Genomic DNA, 17994 nt, shown 5'->3' with positions numbered 1-17994 from the left:
ACTTTATAACCCGAAATAAGCCCTGATAGTATAGTGGGGGTAAGGATTGTGATGGACATAGAAAGAACATTTTCCAGAAATTCACTTATCTTGTCCCAATATTCTTTTAGTTCGGGACAATCGGCAAACATGTGGACATCATCCACTTTCGGATGACCACATCTCGGGCAGTGGTAAACTATGTTGGAATATTTAGCCAGTTTCTTAGGAGTTATATAGACCCTGCACATTGTGTACAAATGATTTTTTTTTAGTGCTGCTAGCTTTATTATTGCGTTTGAAATGCTAAAAGAGTCGTACCAAAAATCCATAAAAGTCCCACTGTCCAATGTTAAAGCATTGGACCACAGTTTATCTACCTCCGCTTCTGTCACTTCTTTGCCCTCTAGTAGCGCTGAGTACCAAAAGGATATTTGACTCTTCCACCTACCACCTCTCGTCACTGCATCGAATTTAGGATTCGGGGTTTTACTATCTGAGGGTCTTATTGGCCTTGTTGCCCACCACCAAGATAATTGATAGTATTTAAATCTGGTGAGGGTACCCCTTGTCAGATTGGAAAACATATCCCAACTCAAAAGCTGTCCATCCTCCTGCAAATCCCCCCAGTGATTCAGCCCTGCCCGTTTTAATGGCAGTGACAGGTGGTCGTTTAGGCATGCTGGAAGGCCTGGAGAATCCCATATAGGGGGGGCCTGTGATGCGTAGTAAGGGATATTCAACTTGTTCCTCACAAATACCCAGTTTCTCAGGGCTGCCCCCAAAATCTTCAGCCTTACTTTTTAAAAACATGTGGGTCCCCAAACTTGAAGAGGAAATAGTCTAATCCCTGTGGGACATCCTGTAATAGGGCAGAAAATAGCAGACCCATAGATGATTGATCTATTTGGCCCGCCATTAATCTAAAATGTTTGAAATGAAACGCCTGGCAGTAAAGAAGTAAGTCTGGAAAAGCCAGTCCTCCTGTTTTTAGGCTTCTTCTTAATTTTTTCCAGGCGATTCGCGGGGCTTTAGAATTCCAAATAAATGATCCCAATTTCCCTTGCAGCTTTCTAATTAAAGATACTGGAAAAGATAAAGGAATAGAATTAAATAGGAATGTGATTTTGGGGAGGATAATCATCTTCAGAAGATTCACCCTCCCATAGATATTTAAGGGGAGAGAGGACCATCGTTGTAGTAGGGCATTTGTGTCCTTGATAACTCTATCTAGATTAATTTTTGGAATTTCGTCAATTGTTTTTGCTAGATGGACTCCTAAGTACCTCATTTTGTTTTTTCTCCCTACTGTGTCTACCTGCTGGTTCCATTCCATTGTTTCCGTTTTCTCTTTATTGATTGTATACCCGGAAATCTCACCAAAACCTTCAGCAAGATGTATAAGTCTAGGTATAGCTTCTTCCGGGTTAGAGGTATACATTAATAAGTCATCTGCATATAGTGCAAATTTCAGCTCTAAGTCTGCAATCTTAAAGGGTTTAATTAGTGGATCCAATCTTAACAAGCAAAGAAAAGGCTCAATATATAAATTAAACAAAAGGGGCGAAAGGGGACAACCCTGTCAAGTACCTCGTGCAATAAAGATCTGATCCGTAAGGGAGCCGTTTACTAAGATTTTTGCTGTTGGAGCAAAGTATAATGACTTGATAGCTGTAATAAAGTTATTTGGGAGGCCGAATTTGGCCATAGCCATCCAAAGATATTCCCAATCTACCTGATCAAAAGCCTTGGTGGCGTCGACTGCCACGATGGTCAGGGGCAGCTTTTTCTCTTGAGCAACATCTATTGCCGCAAACACTTGAAAAGTAAGTTCATTGAGTTGCCTATCTGGGATAAAACCCCCTTTGGTCACAGTGTACAACAGATTTTACAACCTTGGCCAGTCTAGTCGCTAATACCCCAGCATATACCTTATAATCCACATTTAGTAGAGAGATGGATCTATATGACTCTATCTTGCTTGGATCTTTATTCGGCTTCAGTAGTAGTGTGACTATAGCCTCAGCCCATGACCTTGGAGCCTGCCCTCCTTGAAGTAAGATTTCATTAAATAATGACGTCAAGGCTATAATTATTTGTTAAAAAACAAAACAGGTGTGTGGAGGGTCGAGGGGAATTTTTAACGACCTGTCTGCTCATACCCCTTATGCCAATATACAATACACAAAAGAGCAGACCAGGTCTAGGAACAATGTGTGGCTCTACCAGTCACCGAGGTCACACGTAGTGTGTGTGCAAGTGGAGGTTGCTGTCTGCGTGGATTCATTGAGAACACATTTTAACAACAATTGTTGAACAAAAGCTAAAGCAATTCCCATCAGACCACCCTTTTTGGTGGATTTTACGTCATGTGGGGATTGCTGAACATTCCATCCGACCATGTAGTGCCGGTGTGGGACAATAATTTATATATTGTTTTTGTAGTACATGTTTGCATATCCCTCACTTTGACGTAGGTGCAGTAGCCAATATATGTTATAAGGTCCTGAAGAATGCCGGGGTAATGGCCCTTATGGCTGAAACATGTCGACCGCTCTGCACTGCGCCAGTAGGTAGCTTTACTACTTGGCGCATTTTTAACTTCTGGCACATGGACTTCTGTTCAAACGCTCTTCTGAGTCTGTGTAGTCATTTTTTATCCATCACCATCACTATAGCACTGCACTCTTTCACCAACACCATACTGAGATGTTTATTATGACTACATTACTGTTATTCATTCCCACACCGGCACTACATGGTCAGATGGAATGTTCAGCAATCCCCACATGACGTAAAATCCACCAAAAAGGGTGGTCTGATGGGAATTGCTTTAGCTTTTGTTCAACAATTGTTGTTAAAATGTGTTCTCAATGAATCCACGCAGACAGCAACCTCCACTTGCACACACACTACGTGTGACCTCGGTGACTGGTAGAGCCACACATTGTTCCTAGCCCTGGTCTGCTCTTTTGTGTATTGTATAATTATTTGTTCCAATACGATCTTATAAAGTTCCACAGGGAGTCCATCCGGGCCTGTGGCCTTGCCTTTATCCATTTTCAACAATTGAGTCCTCACCTCACCTTCCCTTATCCCAGAGCTAAGGAAAGATCTTTCTGTGTCTGATAACTCAGGGAGCTGTATGTTGTGCAACCAGATTTCTGCCTGCTCCCTGTTCAGAGAAGTATTAGGACCGTATAAAAACTGCATGTAACTCTTGGCCTCCTTTCTGATGAGATCATTGTGTCTGTGGTTTCCCCTGTGCTTGACAATAATAGATTGTCGATCTGATTCCTCGTCCTGTCAGCTCGGGCTTTCCACGCTAGAAGGCGCCTGCATTTCTCCCCATACGCAAACTGTTGTAATTTGCTCACATCCCATTTGTCTTTTAAGTCTTTATCTATCTCTGCTTGATACTCTGCTCGCAGGTTGTCCAATTCCCTTTGAAGGGGGAGCCTACTATGAGAATGCTCTACTGACGCTTTCTGCAGTTCAAGTTCTTTTGCTTTAATATTCTGTAGTCGTACTTCCCTTTTTTTCTTCCCCTGTCTGTTCTTCCTTATCATCCGGGTGGTCAGAAGACCTCGGGTGAAAGCTTTGTATGTTTCCCAAACATTTTGTTTGCTTTCTGACCCGTTGTTGACCCTAAAAAACTCCTCAGTCTGAGTCGCAAGGTCCTGTCTGAACTCCTTATCTAGTAATATTGTCCGGTCTAAGGTTCACCTCCTTTGCTGTACTTTTTGCCTCAGATGGATCACCATTTCCACCACTGAATGGTCAGACAAGATGGCCGGTATATAAGTTATGGAGTCCACTGCCGAGGAGAGAGTTTTATCCAGTAGAAAAAAATCTATTCTGGAATGATGGCCATACCTTCTGCTATAGAAGGAGTAATCCCTTTTCACTGCGTTTTTAAGTCTCCAGATATCTATTAAGTTGAAAACCCGCATGATGTTCTTCAGCTCCAATCTAGTTTTTTGGGGGGGAGTGAATCTCACTCTAGAGGTACGATCTAGATCTCTATCAAAAATTAGGTTAAAATCGTCCCCTAGAATTATAGGACCATCTGTCTCTATTAAGCTGTTTTTGAGTTTCAGCAATGCCCCTGGAGCATCCTGATTGGGACCGTAGGAAACTGCACAGGTGAGAGGAGTACGCCGTACAATTAGAGATGTCACCAACCATCTCCCAGAGTAATCTGTCTCATGTTTTGTAAGCCTGATCCCTGTGTTCACCCTAATTATTATGGCCACACCTCTCGTACTACCACTTTGCTCTGAGCAAACAACTTCCTGGATCCACCTGCATTTTTTAAAAACTTGCTTGCATTCCTCCTTCTCTAAATGAGTCTCCTCGAGTAGGCAAATATGTGCTCCTGAGTTATAGAGAAAGTCAATTATCCTGCGGGCTTTCTTACTGTCCCTCAGCCCATTAACATTCCAACTAATGAGTTTTATTTTACATGTCATATTGGACGAAGTATGATATATTCTCCGCATGATTCATTAACCAGCTCCCAATTAGGATAAAGTGTAATTTGTTTATGCATATGAGGATTATTTTTTCCTGCTTTTTCCCCTACCCCCTGCCCGCCTACCCACCTCCCGTGAGGAACCCCCCCTTTTTTCCTTCTGGCGATCTTGTCGCCAATTTGAGAGCTCATCGGAACCCTTGGAGGTGGTCCCTCTGTGATGTGCTAAACTTCATACAGGCGCCTGAACGCTTTCTTTAAATTCTACTTAAACCCTTAAACCCATAAATTCTTATTCTTCTGCGTGTGTATGTTCATGTGTTCCGGTATACCTAAGTGCGCTTTCCCTCTTTTTTCTTTTCTTTTTTTTTACCTACTTGTGTCACTCTTTCTCCCTCTCATAGTAACCAACAGTGCGTAATTTAATTCTAATTTATTCCATTACTACCCACAAAGATATATATTAGTTTTTTTTCCCTCTCCTTTTTTTTCTTTATTATTACCCTACATTTTATTATGAATTTTCTCAGAAATCTTATATAGTTTTGAAATTTATACCTCGCTAGTCTTACGCTGTATTAATGGTTAACCAACTTCCTAATGATTTAAATTCAGATATATTTGTATTTTATTAAAGTGCACTTTCGCGCATTAGGGTGAGAAAATCATCAACTTCTTGGGGTGAAGTAAAATTATATGTTTTGTTTCTCCACATCACTCTCAAAAAAGCTGGGAATTTCATTTGCACCTGTGCGCCCATGCTCTTTAGGTCTGGCATCTGGTTCCCCAGCTCCCACTGTCTCTGTGCAGTTACTTTCCCCACATCCGAGCGTATAAGATAGTGAGCAGAGCCAATTTGTAGAGTTTTATCTTGCAGTGCCCTGTTTAAAATCAATTCTTTCACGGTGAAAGTAAGAAAGTTTACCAGAATCTTTCTTGGGCCTGACCTCCCTGCGCGCTGCCTAAAGGGGTCTCTGTGTGCTCTTTGGATCTCAGCCTCTAGATTAATGTCTGGGTTGTCTTTGAGAACTCCCTCTCTCAGGAGTTTACAAATAAGACCCTTGACGTCACCATTTTCTGCTCCCTCAGGAATCTTTAAAAATTTTAGATTGTTTCTCCTTGAATGGATTTCTAGTCCTTCGGCGTCCATCTGCAGGGCTTTGTTCTGCCCCCTAAGGGTTTCAATGTCTCTGTCATGCCTTTTAGAGGCCCCAGTGAGCAGGCTAACTTCCTCCTCCAAAACATCCGTTGGTTTACAGACATCGTCTAACTTCGCTTTCAGGTTGGCGCATTGCTCATGAATACATCTTTGATTAGCTTCGGATGTGTCAAATTTTGTATCCAATTTTGACATAAGGTCTTCCCTGAGGCCAAGGAGAAGAGTCTCTACCTGTGATAAGCTCCCTTCTGCAGTTACTGGTGGAGATGTTGTGGCTTTATCGCTCCCTATTTCGACTGCTGGTTTGGTTGCAGGAATTAAAGAATCAACTTGATCCGCCTGTGGGGAGTTCTGACTCGGGAGCGCTCCTTCTGTTCCTTCCAATTCTGTTTGTTCAGCCTGCTCCTCCGACCCCTCTCTGTCCTCTATTTCTGCCAGAACGGCGTATTTATTTTTAAAAGGCACTGGGGGGGGGGGGGACATACTGAGCACACTAGGTGAGCTGTGAATAGGTGAGCTTTGAGCGTTAAGCGAATCTATCACGTTCGGACCATCAGCTGACTGGAGGCTAGGAGTGCTAGAAGTGCTGATGGTAAGAGTATTAGGGATACTATTCTCAATTCCATTACCCATGCTAAATGTTTGTGCAGGGGTCTGGGTAGTAGGCCCCCTCACCTTGGGGTCAACCTCCTTCTCCATGATTCTAAAATAGGATTTTAGAGAGGGTGTAGGCTTTGGCAGAGACGAGCACACTTTCGGACGTTTTCGCTTCTTGACCTCACCAGATCTAGCACTATTTCCCCTCCTTTCTCTCCTCTTCTCTTTGGGGGTTAGTGGCGTAGCTTCTACTCTCAAGGTACTCAGGCACCCAGTTCCAGTCCCAGTCCCAGTCCCAGTCTTCTGGAGTTCTAATCTAGACCTTAGCTGGTATCTATTCCTGGCCTGGGGAGGGGGGGGGGGGGCGCCTGTGGAAGCCCCTTGACCTTTCTCTTGAAATTGCTCTCCCCCCTACCGGGTTGCACTTAGAGGGGCCAGTCAAGGATGCTGTATCGGTCTCTGTTATATGTGGGGGTACAAATGCGTTGTGTCAGGGGTTGTGCCTGATTCCATGCCCTTGCGCTGCGTCAGGTTCGAGATAGCAGGGGCACACTTCACAAATTCCACACAGCCTATACCAGCCCTTGATGACCCCTTTCAAAAAAACCTAAAACCTACTCCCCCTGCAAAATGGAAATCAAACTCCCAGATGTTCCCCCGTGCCCCCTTGACTGACCTCACTGAATACGAGTATGTGTGATTGCTGCTTAAGGGTGAGCTGAGGCTGATTCTCGCCAACAGCAGCCTTGAACGCCGCCAGATACTCGCCCGGTCTTCTCCTCCTACGTTACTTGCTGATTCACCGGAACGCCTCCTTGAACCACCGAAGCCGAAGTCTGCCTCTCCAGCCGCCGCTCCAGCCTCCCGGTCCGCCGCACAACAGGAAGGACGTCCCCACCAGCCCATAGCCCGGGCGCTCACCTCACTTGCCTCGTCTGCAGGGTCCTAGTGCTCGTCGAGTGCAGGGACAGGCAGGACGCGGCTACGGAGCAGTTAGTTTCTCACCGAAGATAAACACAGAGAAACACACAAAGACACATCAGATCAGGGTGGCTGCAAAGGTGAGCCTTCATATGCTCTCTCACCGTTTCGGAGCCTGCGGTTCTGCTTTATAGCGGGGAAACCACCTCCCGGTCCGGAGCTCTCACGGCAGACGTCAGCCTGCCGCCATGTTCCTACCTCGTCTCCCTATGTTCTATCATCTGAGCCTTTGCTTGTTTTTTAAAAACAATGAGGATCCCACGTATGTTATCATTGTGGTCCGTGCACAGAAATTTATCCACCCACTTCAATCTTTTCAACATGTCGTTCACCTTTTATTTGAGTAGATGCGTCTCCTGGATGACTATGACCTGTGCATGGGAACCTCTCAGGTATTGCAATATTCTATGTCTCCTACCCCTCACACGCGGTCCATTGACATTCCAGGATAAAAACTTTAGCCCACTCATTTCCTTTTCCTACCCCTTCCCCCCCACCTGCCCATCGGACTTCTCAGACACCCCTCTCTTGAGAATATAACCTGACTAATACTGATCTTGAGGCGTATAAAATGGTTACTAATATACACCAATCAAACGAGACCCGGCTTGTGAGAACATTTTATTTCTTCAGCATATTGTGGAAAAAGAAAAATTGTCTATTTTTCAGAGAAATTCCAATAAAAAGGAAACAAGCATTTATGATCAAAATTATAAATAGGATTGTCTAGGCCATGGGTTCTCACAAACATTTTCCCAGGGGCCACAAAATATGGTGATTGGTGTCCCGAGGGCCGCATTGATGCCAGTGGGTTGGAAGTTGGGCTTTGCGGGCTGGGTGTAAGTTGGATGCTGGGGAAGCGAAGCATGTACATAGTGTGGTCAGTGAGTCATGGAGGTATTTTGAGAGTTTCAGTGCAAAGTGCCATCTAAATTAATCCCCTAGTCTCAAGAAGGGTCAGATTTGACAATACTATGCTAAGCAATTTCTGAATCACTGTCCCTTTACCAGCCTTCTCTACTTGCTATCACTACCTCAGGAGAGTCAAGTGTAAATAAATCAGTAACTTCATTGTTGAATTGGGATGAAATAGAATTGTGCAAAGTGAAACCAAAAAACCTATGATCAATTCCAACTTCCCCACTTGACCAATTTGTGTGATCCCATGCAATTGTTTTATTTCACTTTGCCTATTTTTTTCTTCATTTCGCATGTAAGAGCACCTTGACATATCTGTGTTCAGGATACATATGGTACAAAATCTTCAACTGGATAACGGACTTGTCTCTTAGTTGAATATTGGCAATGTTGTCAGGGTGGGAGGAGGAATGAATGTTATTATGTTAGTTTTTAAAAATTATCACTTAAAAAAAACTTCTAAATGCACTGCTATAATCTTATGTATTAGGGTGAAATGCTTCTGCATGTTGATGAAAAAACATTTTGAATTTTGAAGAGGCTTTGTTATTTTTATACACATTTGTTGCAAGATGGCCTAAAAATTAATGTGTTCTGAAAGTTAGGTGGTGGTGCAGGATATTTTTGTTTTTGCTTCTGTCCTTTTACTTCGGTTATCTTGTAAATAAATGCTTGCCTGTTTATTAACCATCTTTCTGAAAGTTAGTGCTCTTGTTAGTAAACAGCAGCCCAGGGCTGCTGTTCACCAGAGGGCTGCATGTGAAGGTCAGGAGGACCGCAAGTAGCCCGCAGGCAGTGTATTGAGTATCACTGCCATAGGTTTTCTTCAATCCTTCAAATTATCTGCCTCAAAACAACATGCTTTACAGAACACTGGCTATAAGTTTATTGCAGAGTCGGACTGGGTTGGAAAATAGGCCCGACTAAAAAAGTGGTCTATGTTTGCAAATTGTAGTAGTTTCATTTGATCTTGTAAACATATGCTATATAAGTGTTTTGCAAGGTATGGAAGATTGCATGGATTTGAGCTTGCTGTAGCCAATGTTTGTTTTAATATCAAGGAAATTCACAGAAAAAGCAGGCCCAGCAGACCATAAACCAGGCCCACAAACAGCCCAAAAACTGGCCCGCACATTGACCCGTCAGACCAGCACGGCTGGCACTACCTGGTTGTCCTATAGGCCCGTCCGAACGTGGTTTATTGACAACTGACCACCTTACCTTACAGATCAGTCGCTTCTGAGCCTTTTGTTGGCTTTCAGCACTCCTGGATGAACTGAAAAAAGATCTCTCTTCCTTTAACCAGGAGACCTGATTTGGAGTGTGTTGAAAACCACCAACATTGCAAGTATGACTCGGGGCTGCAGGCGTCCGGAGTTTGTCACTGCTGTTGAGACTGCTGAGTGATTATCAGTATAACAGGAGTCTGCTGGGATGCAACTTTAAATGGATTCATACCAAGTGGCGGTCAACACACAAACAAATACCAGTGAGGCGGGTGGAAGGGGTACGGAAGGGGAGAACAGGCCAGCAGGAAGAACGTGGGGGAGCACGCGGGGGTAGTTAATCATAAAATATAAATCACTTACTTAGTGCGGCCAGCCACCTTGCACTCCTCTCCTGCAGTTCCTGTCCCAGGAGTCACTGGGACAACATCACAACTCCCACCCAGCTCTGCTCTCAAGCATGAGAGCATAGCAGGGATTAGCCTGAGCGGGCTGGTTTGACGCTCCACTCAGGACATGGAGTCTGCTGTTTCTCCAACCAGGCTGTTCAATGCATTCTTATTGGAAAAACCTACATGGGCATGTGTGTTTGGCAGACCTATGATAGCTGCACAAACACACATGCGCACTTAGAAGTGTACAAGCCATTCTTCCTCCCTGCCCCGGCCCTCCCTGCACGCACTGGCTCAGTGCCAGCAGCTAAAAAATAAAACATTAGTAAGAGATTGTTTTATTTTTCAGCTGCTGGCTCTGAGCCAGTGGGGCGATGCTCCTCTGACATTGTGAAGGAGCCGTCACTGCTGATGCCAAACCCTGTACTTTGCTAGCGACAGCACGTCCCCCAACTCAACTGATGCGGTGACAGGACCCGGCACTCAGCGACAATCCGACTGAAAAAACATATTAGGGTGGTGTTCCCTGATACCCCACTGAAGACACGCCCCTACCTATAGTGACACATGTTCTACACTTAATGAGCTCCCAAAGATCGATGCCACTCGCTGCCTGTCTTTGGAGCAGATTGCTACCTGTCATTTATGTTTGAGAGGATGCTACTGCCCCCTTGCTAATGCTGCATTTTAAAACTCCATGCACCAGTGGTGGGAGGAAGGGAAAGGCGACAGGAGCAGCATGCGGTCCCCTCGTCTTAGATAAAGAATGCCATGCTGCTGCCTGGGAAGAAGTCTGCATGACGGCGAAGGTGTATGCCCGGAAAACGCCCCCGTTTTTTTGACAAGCTTCGCTTCAAACGTAAATGCGAGCTGCTAAAAAGATAACCAAAGGCCAGAAATAATTCTCTGATCAATACCGGGCAAAGACAAGGAAGGCTGTCCTCTGCATAAGATCCTTCTATGAAGCATCTCAGTTGTTTGTAAAGATAAAATACCTCACCAAACAGATCGGATGAAAGAAAATTGATACCATCCCAGTATAAAGACCTGTCTGCGGAGAATCACAGGCACTGCCTTTTAAATAATATCGGAGAGGCGGATTAACACCACTCTACTGAAGAGGAAATCCCTTTTAGAGTAAGAAGTCGAGATATCCGACAGGGTCATATTTCGCCAATTTCTCTTTAAAAAGCGACAGACCAAACAACAACCTAATTGGAGAGTTTTTAAACTTACACACTGTCCTGAAGAAGGTGAAGATATAGAATCACCGAAACGCCGCGTCGACAATTTGTGTTTTTGTAATAAATTTGACAATTTTTGTTTTATGTGATAAATGTGTTGCTTTGAAGGAATTATTTTTAAATTGTGATTTTTGATATTTGATGTTTGTAAGTATAACTCCACAGTAGCTGTTTTTAATAATTTTAACAATTTATGTACTGACTCCAGAAAACGGTATGAACAGAAAATAATTAGTTAATAAAGAAACTTTTTTTATAAAAATAGTGTTTACATCCTTATTACCTTATGTTATGCATAAAAAGAAGCAGAATAATGTTTAGTAATGAAGATTGCAATTGATTGTGAATTTGTTGATCTTTGAACAACTTTAGTACGTGTTTTTGGCTCACCCCAAACCCCTTCTATAACCAGAGACGTAAGTTCTCTTCCTCTAGACCACACGAAAAGGGAACTTGCTTTTTTGTCTGGGAAGAAGTCTGGCCATAAATAAAATGGCTGAAAATAGCATACTGCTTCACGTCCTTCAACCTGAAACATTATAAACTTCGATTCCATTAAGCTCAATATAAAATAATGGGATGGTTTTAGATTACATCAAGAAATGCATTTCTCAGTGCTGCACTACATTTAGGTTTCTTCCTTTGTTGTTCCTTTCTGTCTTATTTTTGTTTTCCTTTCTTTCCCTCGTTCTTTCTATTCCTTCACCTCTTGCTCTCTTCTTACCCTTTCTCTCTCCCTTCTTACTTTCTCTGCTCCTTTCTTTTCCCTTGCTTTGTTCCTCTCTTTCTCTTTCCATTTCATTCATCCTGTTTCTTCTTTTCATTGTTTTGTTTTTCCTTTCTCTCCTGTACCATGTCAATATTTCTCCTTTATCTCCTTCGTTTACTTCATTTATCCCACTTCTTTCACTTTTTCTCCTTTCAGTCTTGCCTTCTTACAGTCTTTCTCACCACTTATATATTTTTTTAGGCTCTCCTCTTTTCTCGATCACTTCTCTTTTTATTACCTCTTATTTTCATGTTAGTTTCCTTCTTTCTTACCTTCATACCTTCTCTTGGTTCATTTCTTTTCCCCTCTCTCCTCGTATTCTTTCCTTTCTTTCTCCCCTTTTCCCTTCCTTTCATTGCATCCATATCACCTTTGTTCCTTCTCTTCTTTGTTCCATCTTTTCTTTCCTCCTTTCCTTCTTTGTTTGTCCTTTCCTTTTCGTTTTTCCTCATTTATTCTTATCTGCCTTTTGTCCTTACCTTCTGTTCATTTCTCCTTTGCCACTCAATTGATGTCTGCCCTTCCTCTCACTTTTTCTTTCCTCCTCTCCTCTCCTTTCTTTTTTCTTCCTTGCTCTCCTTTATTTTTCAAGAGAGCTTAAGTTAGTATATGATAGTAACTCAGGGTGGATTTAATGATTCAGAAGTAGGTCTCATGGTTGAAAAAGTTGGGCACCTCTGTCCTAAACTACACACCCTGCACCCGCTAAGCCCCTATAGTTTCACACGTCCCACTGAAAATACAGACGAGTTCCAGTGTGCCCAACAGAATTAAGACTTTCATCATTTCCTTGCACATCTGAGTAGCCCTTAAAATTCCGGGTGGGGGCTTCTAGCCCCTTGCTTACTCATCTCAGGTGCTGGAATGTGTTGATTTCATCTAGCAATGGATACCTCTTTTTATTTTTGCATGCTTTAATCTTGTGCCACAGGGGTCTCTCCTCATTTGAAGGCTCTTTGTGGGTCAAAATACTAAACAGATGACATTTTCTTAGATAGACCTACAATTTATTTTGTTTCTTTGAGAGATCTTGCATTTATTTCTAAGTTCGGCAATTTGAACACCAGGCAGAAAGGTGAACACGCTGGTATGGCACTTTCATCATACGAAGGAGTTTAGTGACAAGTCTGAATTCCCCAGGTCTCCTCAATGCACATGGTAGATCTTGATAGAGAATAGCAGTGTGTCCACGATATGACACAAGCACATGTTACCAGGTCCTCCTTCTCTTTGTAGATGTGTGGCCTCTTAAAAATGTCTAAATGAGTTTCCCCATTGGGCCCTCCTGGGCCGGTTTAACGTGTATGCAGTCCAAACCAAGAAGGTTTTTTCTAATGAGCAACTCAGACATATTTATTGATGTCCTGTCTTCAACGATCTTTGGCAAGCCTCTCATGCAGATGTTCTTTCTTCTTGCTCCATTTTCCTGATATTCAATTTTCCAATTCCAGTTTAGATTTACTTAAGAAAGTGTTAGAGGACCCCTGGCGTAATGCCAATCTTCCTGCCTCTGTTATCTTTTCTCTGATGAAAAATAGGGTGGCAAGGGCTTGTTTAGATCCTTTCCTTTCTTTGTTTATTAGTTAGAAAATCTTTCACTGACAGCTCCCTTCATGCGCTATTGTTCACAACTTGCAGGATGTAACAAGCTGAACTCTGCTATCTGGAATCCAGACAGCTGCCCCGTGCAAAGCTTCTGTAGTAAGCTCAAAAAACCACTGCCTTCATTTCCATTGGATGATCACCCCTAAGCACTAGGGCAAGCTCAGCCTCGGTGCATGACATCCCCAGGGGCAGCACTTCAGATCAAGAGTTGTATGGTAGACCCAAGGGATGTCAGTACTGAATACTGCACTAACGTACAGGCCTCCTATGCCTGCCTTGTCATACACGCTCACTTGACCCAGATCTGGCCATTATGATGGAGCTGCTCCATCTTCTTTCTTGGCCTCAGGGACTGACTAGTGTCCCTGTGGCCCATGTGGTTGGGCTACAGCAATAACCATGCTGGGATTAGCCTCTGGCCGAGTTTCCACCTCAGGCAATTGTAGGTGTCTCTAAAACATACTGCTGCACTACTTAGTAATATCTAGTACATTCCAGCCTCTTGTTTTCAGTGCACACTCTCTTGACTTAAGCACTCCAGTAAGAAGGATACCCCCTCCACCCATAACCATCATGCGTAGTAGTCCTCAGGCTTCACCTCTGTGCAAGGGTGTTTCAGGCAGAAGTGTCCCACCTGTGTCTCTTTACATATGAGCATGGTTTAGGTTGAGACCCTGGACTCCAAGCCTGACCCAATTCACTTGCGTCATCTCAGCTCTACTCTTCACATTAGTATGGTGGATTCTTGACCACTACCTAAGCAATACTCTCCTTCTCTCTCTGGTAACAAGGGATGCAGAGTTCTGTCTTTCTTAAAAGATTCAGAGGAATGCAATATTTTCACTGCTTCTCTGTTCCACTTGCTGGCCACACCCTTTTATTGCATTTTAAAGTATGACCAGGGAGAACCATTTTTTTTGGTGTGGCCCCAAAAAGAAATACCGGTTTTAAACCTCATGGCATATGCTATTGAGAATCAAAAAGATATCACCTTTCCCTCCTTGCGCTCCAGAAATGTCGATTTGAAGCATGTTACACTTGTAGTTTCTTACCTTCGGAGACTTCCTTGAATGGTATCAGATGTCTTGTCCACAACAAGGCCTTGGCCAGTTGGGTTGTCTGGCATGGTGACTGCACTTGCAACAGGCTGTCTGTGTATAAGAGAAATAAGAAAATCAGGCACATCTTTGATATCCCAATTAGAAGATTGTTGCTATTTAAAATCTAGAATGGTTACCACAGTTTCCTGTCTCACTAATCCTAGTACTATCCAGAATATTTTCTAAATGTGTATAAGTATAATATTCACCCAGATTCCACTGCCTGCTTTCAGTTACTTGCTGCTCATGTCCCGACCCGAAGGATGACATTTTTCTATGGTTCTAAAGTGCAACGGAGCTCTTTGATGGGAGAGATGCTGTTGTGGCTGCCTAGGATAACATGTGTTAAAAATGTGGTTGTTGGTTGACTGGGGTGTGAGCCCTGGTCAAGCAACAGCCACCATCCCTTGCAAGGTGAACCCCAAAAAGTCACTGGGGGTGCAGGACTCACTCAGGCTGGGTCCAGGTGCAAGTTCAAGATGGTGGGAGGAGATATTTGTGTCCCGGTTTTCCTGAAGAGGAGGCCAGCAAACTAGCCCTTGGAGTCACTCTGGTAGTATTGGGTTCAGGTGGAGAAGCAGGGCTCAACAGCAGAGCTGGCCTCTAAGGGTTCAAAGGCAGTGAAGCAGTCCTTCCAGAAGAGCAAATCAGTCTTGGAGAATGCATAGCAGGTTACAGCGGCAGGCAGTCCTCAGAGTCCTGCCGTAGGTCCAAGAGTGAACTGAAGAGATGGTGTCTGAGGTGCTATTTGTATGCACTCCTTCTGGAAAGTGGGAGAAGGTTCTAGACAGTTGCTTTGAAATGCATAGAATTTTCCGACTGCCCTGCCTATCTCCAAGCTGGCTGAAGTGATAATGTGGAAGTGATAGGTCTGTTGTGTGAAGGCAGAACACTCCCTATTCAATTGCAAGTGGGGCTGTACTCAGCTCTGCCCACCCCATTCATGCCAGCAGATGGCCCAATAAGGCACACCTGGTTCCTCTATTGTGTGACTGTTTAGCAGGACTTAACGAAGTCTAACTGTCAATAACACCCAGTTATGTGACTGGAGGCAGGCTGCATGCACATAATGGCTAAGGGCAGTCCATTTCCAACTCTCATGTGGCATTTTCAAAATGTTAATTAAAAAAACCAGACAATCATTAAATAGGTATTTTATTACAATTCCACAGACACCAAACATGAAATAGCTACCTGCTCCCAATTGGAAATTACAGCTCATTAAATGTAATAAGGAATCTCCAATGTTATCCTATTAGACTGGTAGGCCTCACAGTAGTGGAAAATTAATTTAGGAGTTTTTCACTACGAGGACATGTAAAACTTAAAAGTACATGTTAAAGCTTTAAATGACAATGTACCCCGCCCTCTGGGCTATCCACGGCTTACCTTAGGGATTACATATATGTAATAGAAGGGATGTGTAAGGCTTGTCAAGGGAGGGTTCTTGCCAAGGCGGAATGGCAGTTTAAAACTGCATTCAGGCTGCAGTGACAGGCTTGGGACATGCCTTAAGGTGCCACTTAATTAGTGAGGAAATAAATGCTGCAGGCCCACTGGTAGCATTTATTTTACAGGCCCTGGGTATATGGCTTACCACTTTAAAAGGGACTTATAAGTAAATTAAATTTGCCAGTTACATATAACCCTATTTAACCATGTTTTAGGGTAGTGAGCACAGGCCTTTTACATTACGGTTATCTCTCCCTCACAATACTTGCCATACACACCAATTCCTGCAATGAGGGAATAATGGACATGAAAGTTAATTCTGAACAATTGTTCAAATGCAGTAGTTCTTTTTGCATTTCAAATACAAAAACCTCTAAGAAAGTCTACAAAACGTCTTATAGATTAGACCCTTCTGTAATCACCAAGGCTTTCCTAAGTTTAAAGATGTGCATTTTTTACACTGTGAAAAGTGTAAAAGATTAATTTATATCAAATTTGAGGTAATAATGGATTGAGTGGTCTCTACGTGACACAATAACTTTGTTACATTCTTATTGGCAAACATTTGGACTTCCGGATGTCTACTAGCTGCGAGGCATTTATTTTACTACTTTAGATTCATCTAGCTGGGTTTTAAAAATGGAAACTTACCCCTGAAACCCAAGCTTTCGGCACACCGTAGAGGGAAAGGACGTATCTATGGCACTTGAACACACCGGCAGCCATGTGTCTGCTTGAGCTCTTGACCTCAGGTTCTGTGGAGTGTTGGACATCACCTGAAGCAGGGAATCGGACCATCTGAAGCGTGCTGTGGTTAGAGAAAAGGGTAAATGGTAAACTCATAACATGGAATCCTCACAGCTTAAACCTAGCCAGTTTAGGATAGTTGTAATACAATAAATCTAAAACAGCATTCAGCATGGAGTAGAAGCTTTATGGCTAAACAGTGTAGCCTATAGTTCAGGTGTAATGAATACATGAGTTACATAAATGTTCAGCGGTGTTGACCTGTTTCTGCACCCTTCCACTTTTGGTTGGTAGGGGAAATTTTTGATTTTTTGAGTCCCATACTTTGGCCAACTTGTTTTACAGCGAAAATAATGGAGGTCTCCTGGTCCTGGAGTAGATGTTTTGCCCATTACATTATAGCATATTCTCAATGAACACATGGACATCGAACATTGATGTTCATAGTTTAGAAAAAGATGTAGGGGTCCTGTGGGAAAATTTCTCAGGATCACCAGAAAGATAATGCTTTACTGCTAATCATCCACCGTTAGGTCGGTGACAAATTTCTTTGACCAGGCAAGCTCACTTCTGCTTTCTGCGGAGGAGAAAACATTGTTTTAAGGTATTTGTTGTGAATAGCAGGAAGTATGTGCTCAATTTCTCTTCGAGAGGGGTGATCCTGTGTTTCTCCAATGCATAACTTTCGTCATTTGAAGTGAGGTGTAAAAACACTTAAATATGTATTATTTTTGTAATAAAACAAATGTGATGTACACTGATGTGTGCAAAAAAAATATATATATTTCAATAATCCGTCTGACTTTATGTAACCCAGCATTTCTCTGCCCATGTGTGAGCCCTAAATTCTAGATTAAATTTGTTTGGTGCATTTGTGTCGCACATAATGAAAGGCTAGAATGCAGATACATTACCACAGCCCAATTCGTCGCCTCTCTGGGAGCACTCTGCGATTCCATTACAACGCGTCATGTTTGCAAGGCAGGATTCCTTAGGTATCTGCTTGTAATTGCTGCTGTTTAAGTATCCAAATTTATCTGAAAGAGGAAATAAGAGCATGGAGTTAGACACTGCATTGTGCAGAAAGAACTGAACTTGCTTCATTGAACTGCGACTTCACAACATAACATTCAAGGCATTGTCAGAATCAGCCATTTAGCCCATTGTATCTGAAAGGTAAAGTGGGCAATTACTGCCCGGGACCCCGGGGACCTCAGATCATGGTAACATAGAATGTCGCATCAGAGAATGAATGATATAAAAGTGGTCAGTTACTGCCTGGGACCTAGATTATGCTAATTTATAAAGCAGACATTCCCCATCATATCTGTTAGGTAGAGGGTAATTAGAA

At 43.0% G+C, this 17994-nt stretch overlaps 1 protein-coding gene across 1 annotated transcript in view; it reads right to left on the bottom strand.

Moving 5' to 3' along the window:
* The window catches only part of TMPRSS13 (transmembrane serine protease 13), a 229667-nt gene that overhangs the window by 67686 nt on the left and 143987 nt on the right, over positions 1-17994 (bottom strand). Inside the window, exons 4-6 of the mRNA XM_086957023.1 lie at positions 17558-17680; positions 16548-16704; positions 14397-14495 (exon numbers count right to left, since the gene is read on the bottom strand). Coding sequence (XP_086813149.1) covers positions 14397-14495; positions 16548-16704; positions 17558-17680 — 379 coding nt within the window. The remainder of the gene's footprint in view (positions 1-14396; positions 14496-16547; positions 16705-17557; positions 17681-17994) is intronic.

This window comes from Lissotriton vulgaris, chromosome 2_1 (assembly GCF_964263255.1).
Source record: "Lissotriton vulgaris chromosome 2_1, aLisVul1.2, whole genome shotgun sequence".
Classification (NCBI taxonomy): Eukaryota; Metazoa; Chordata; class Amphibia; order Caudata; family Salamandridae; genus Lissotriton; species Lissotriton vulgaris.
The sequence above is the reverse complement of the archived record's forward strand: the minus strand, read 5'-3'. Positions and strand labels throughout refer to the sequence as shown.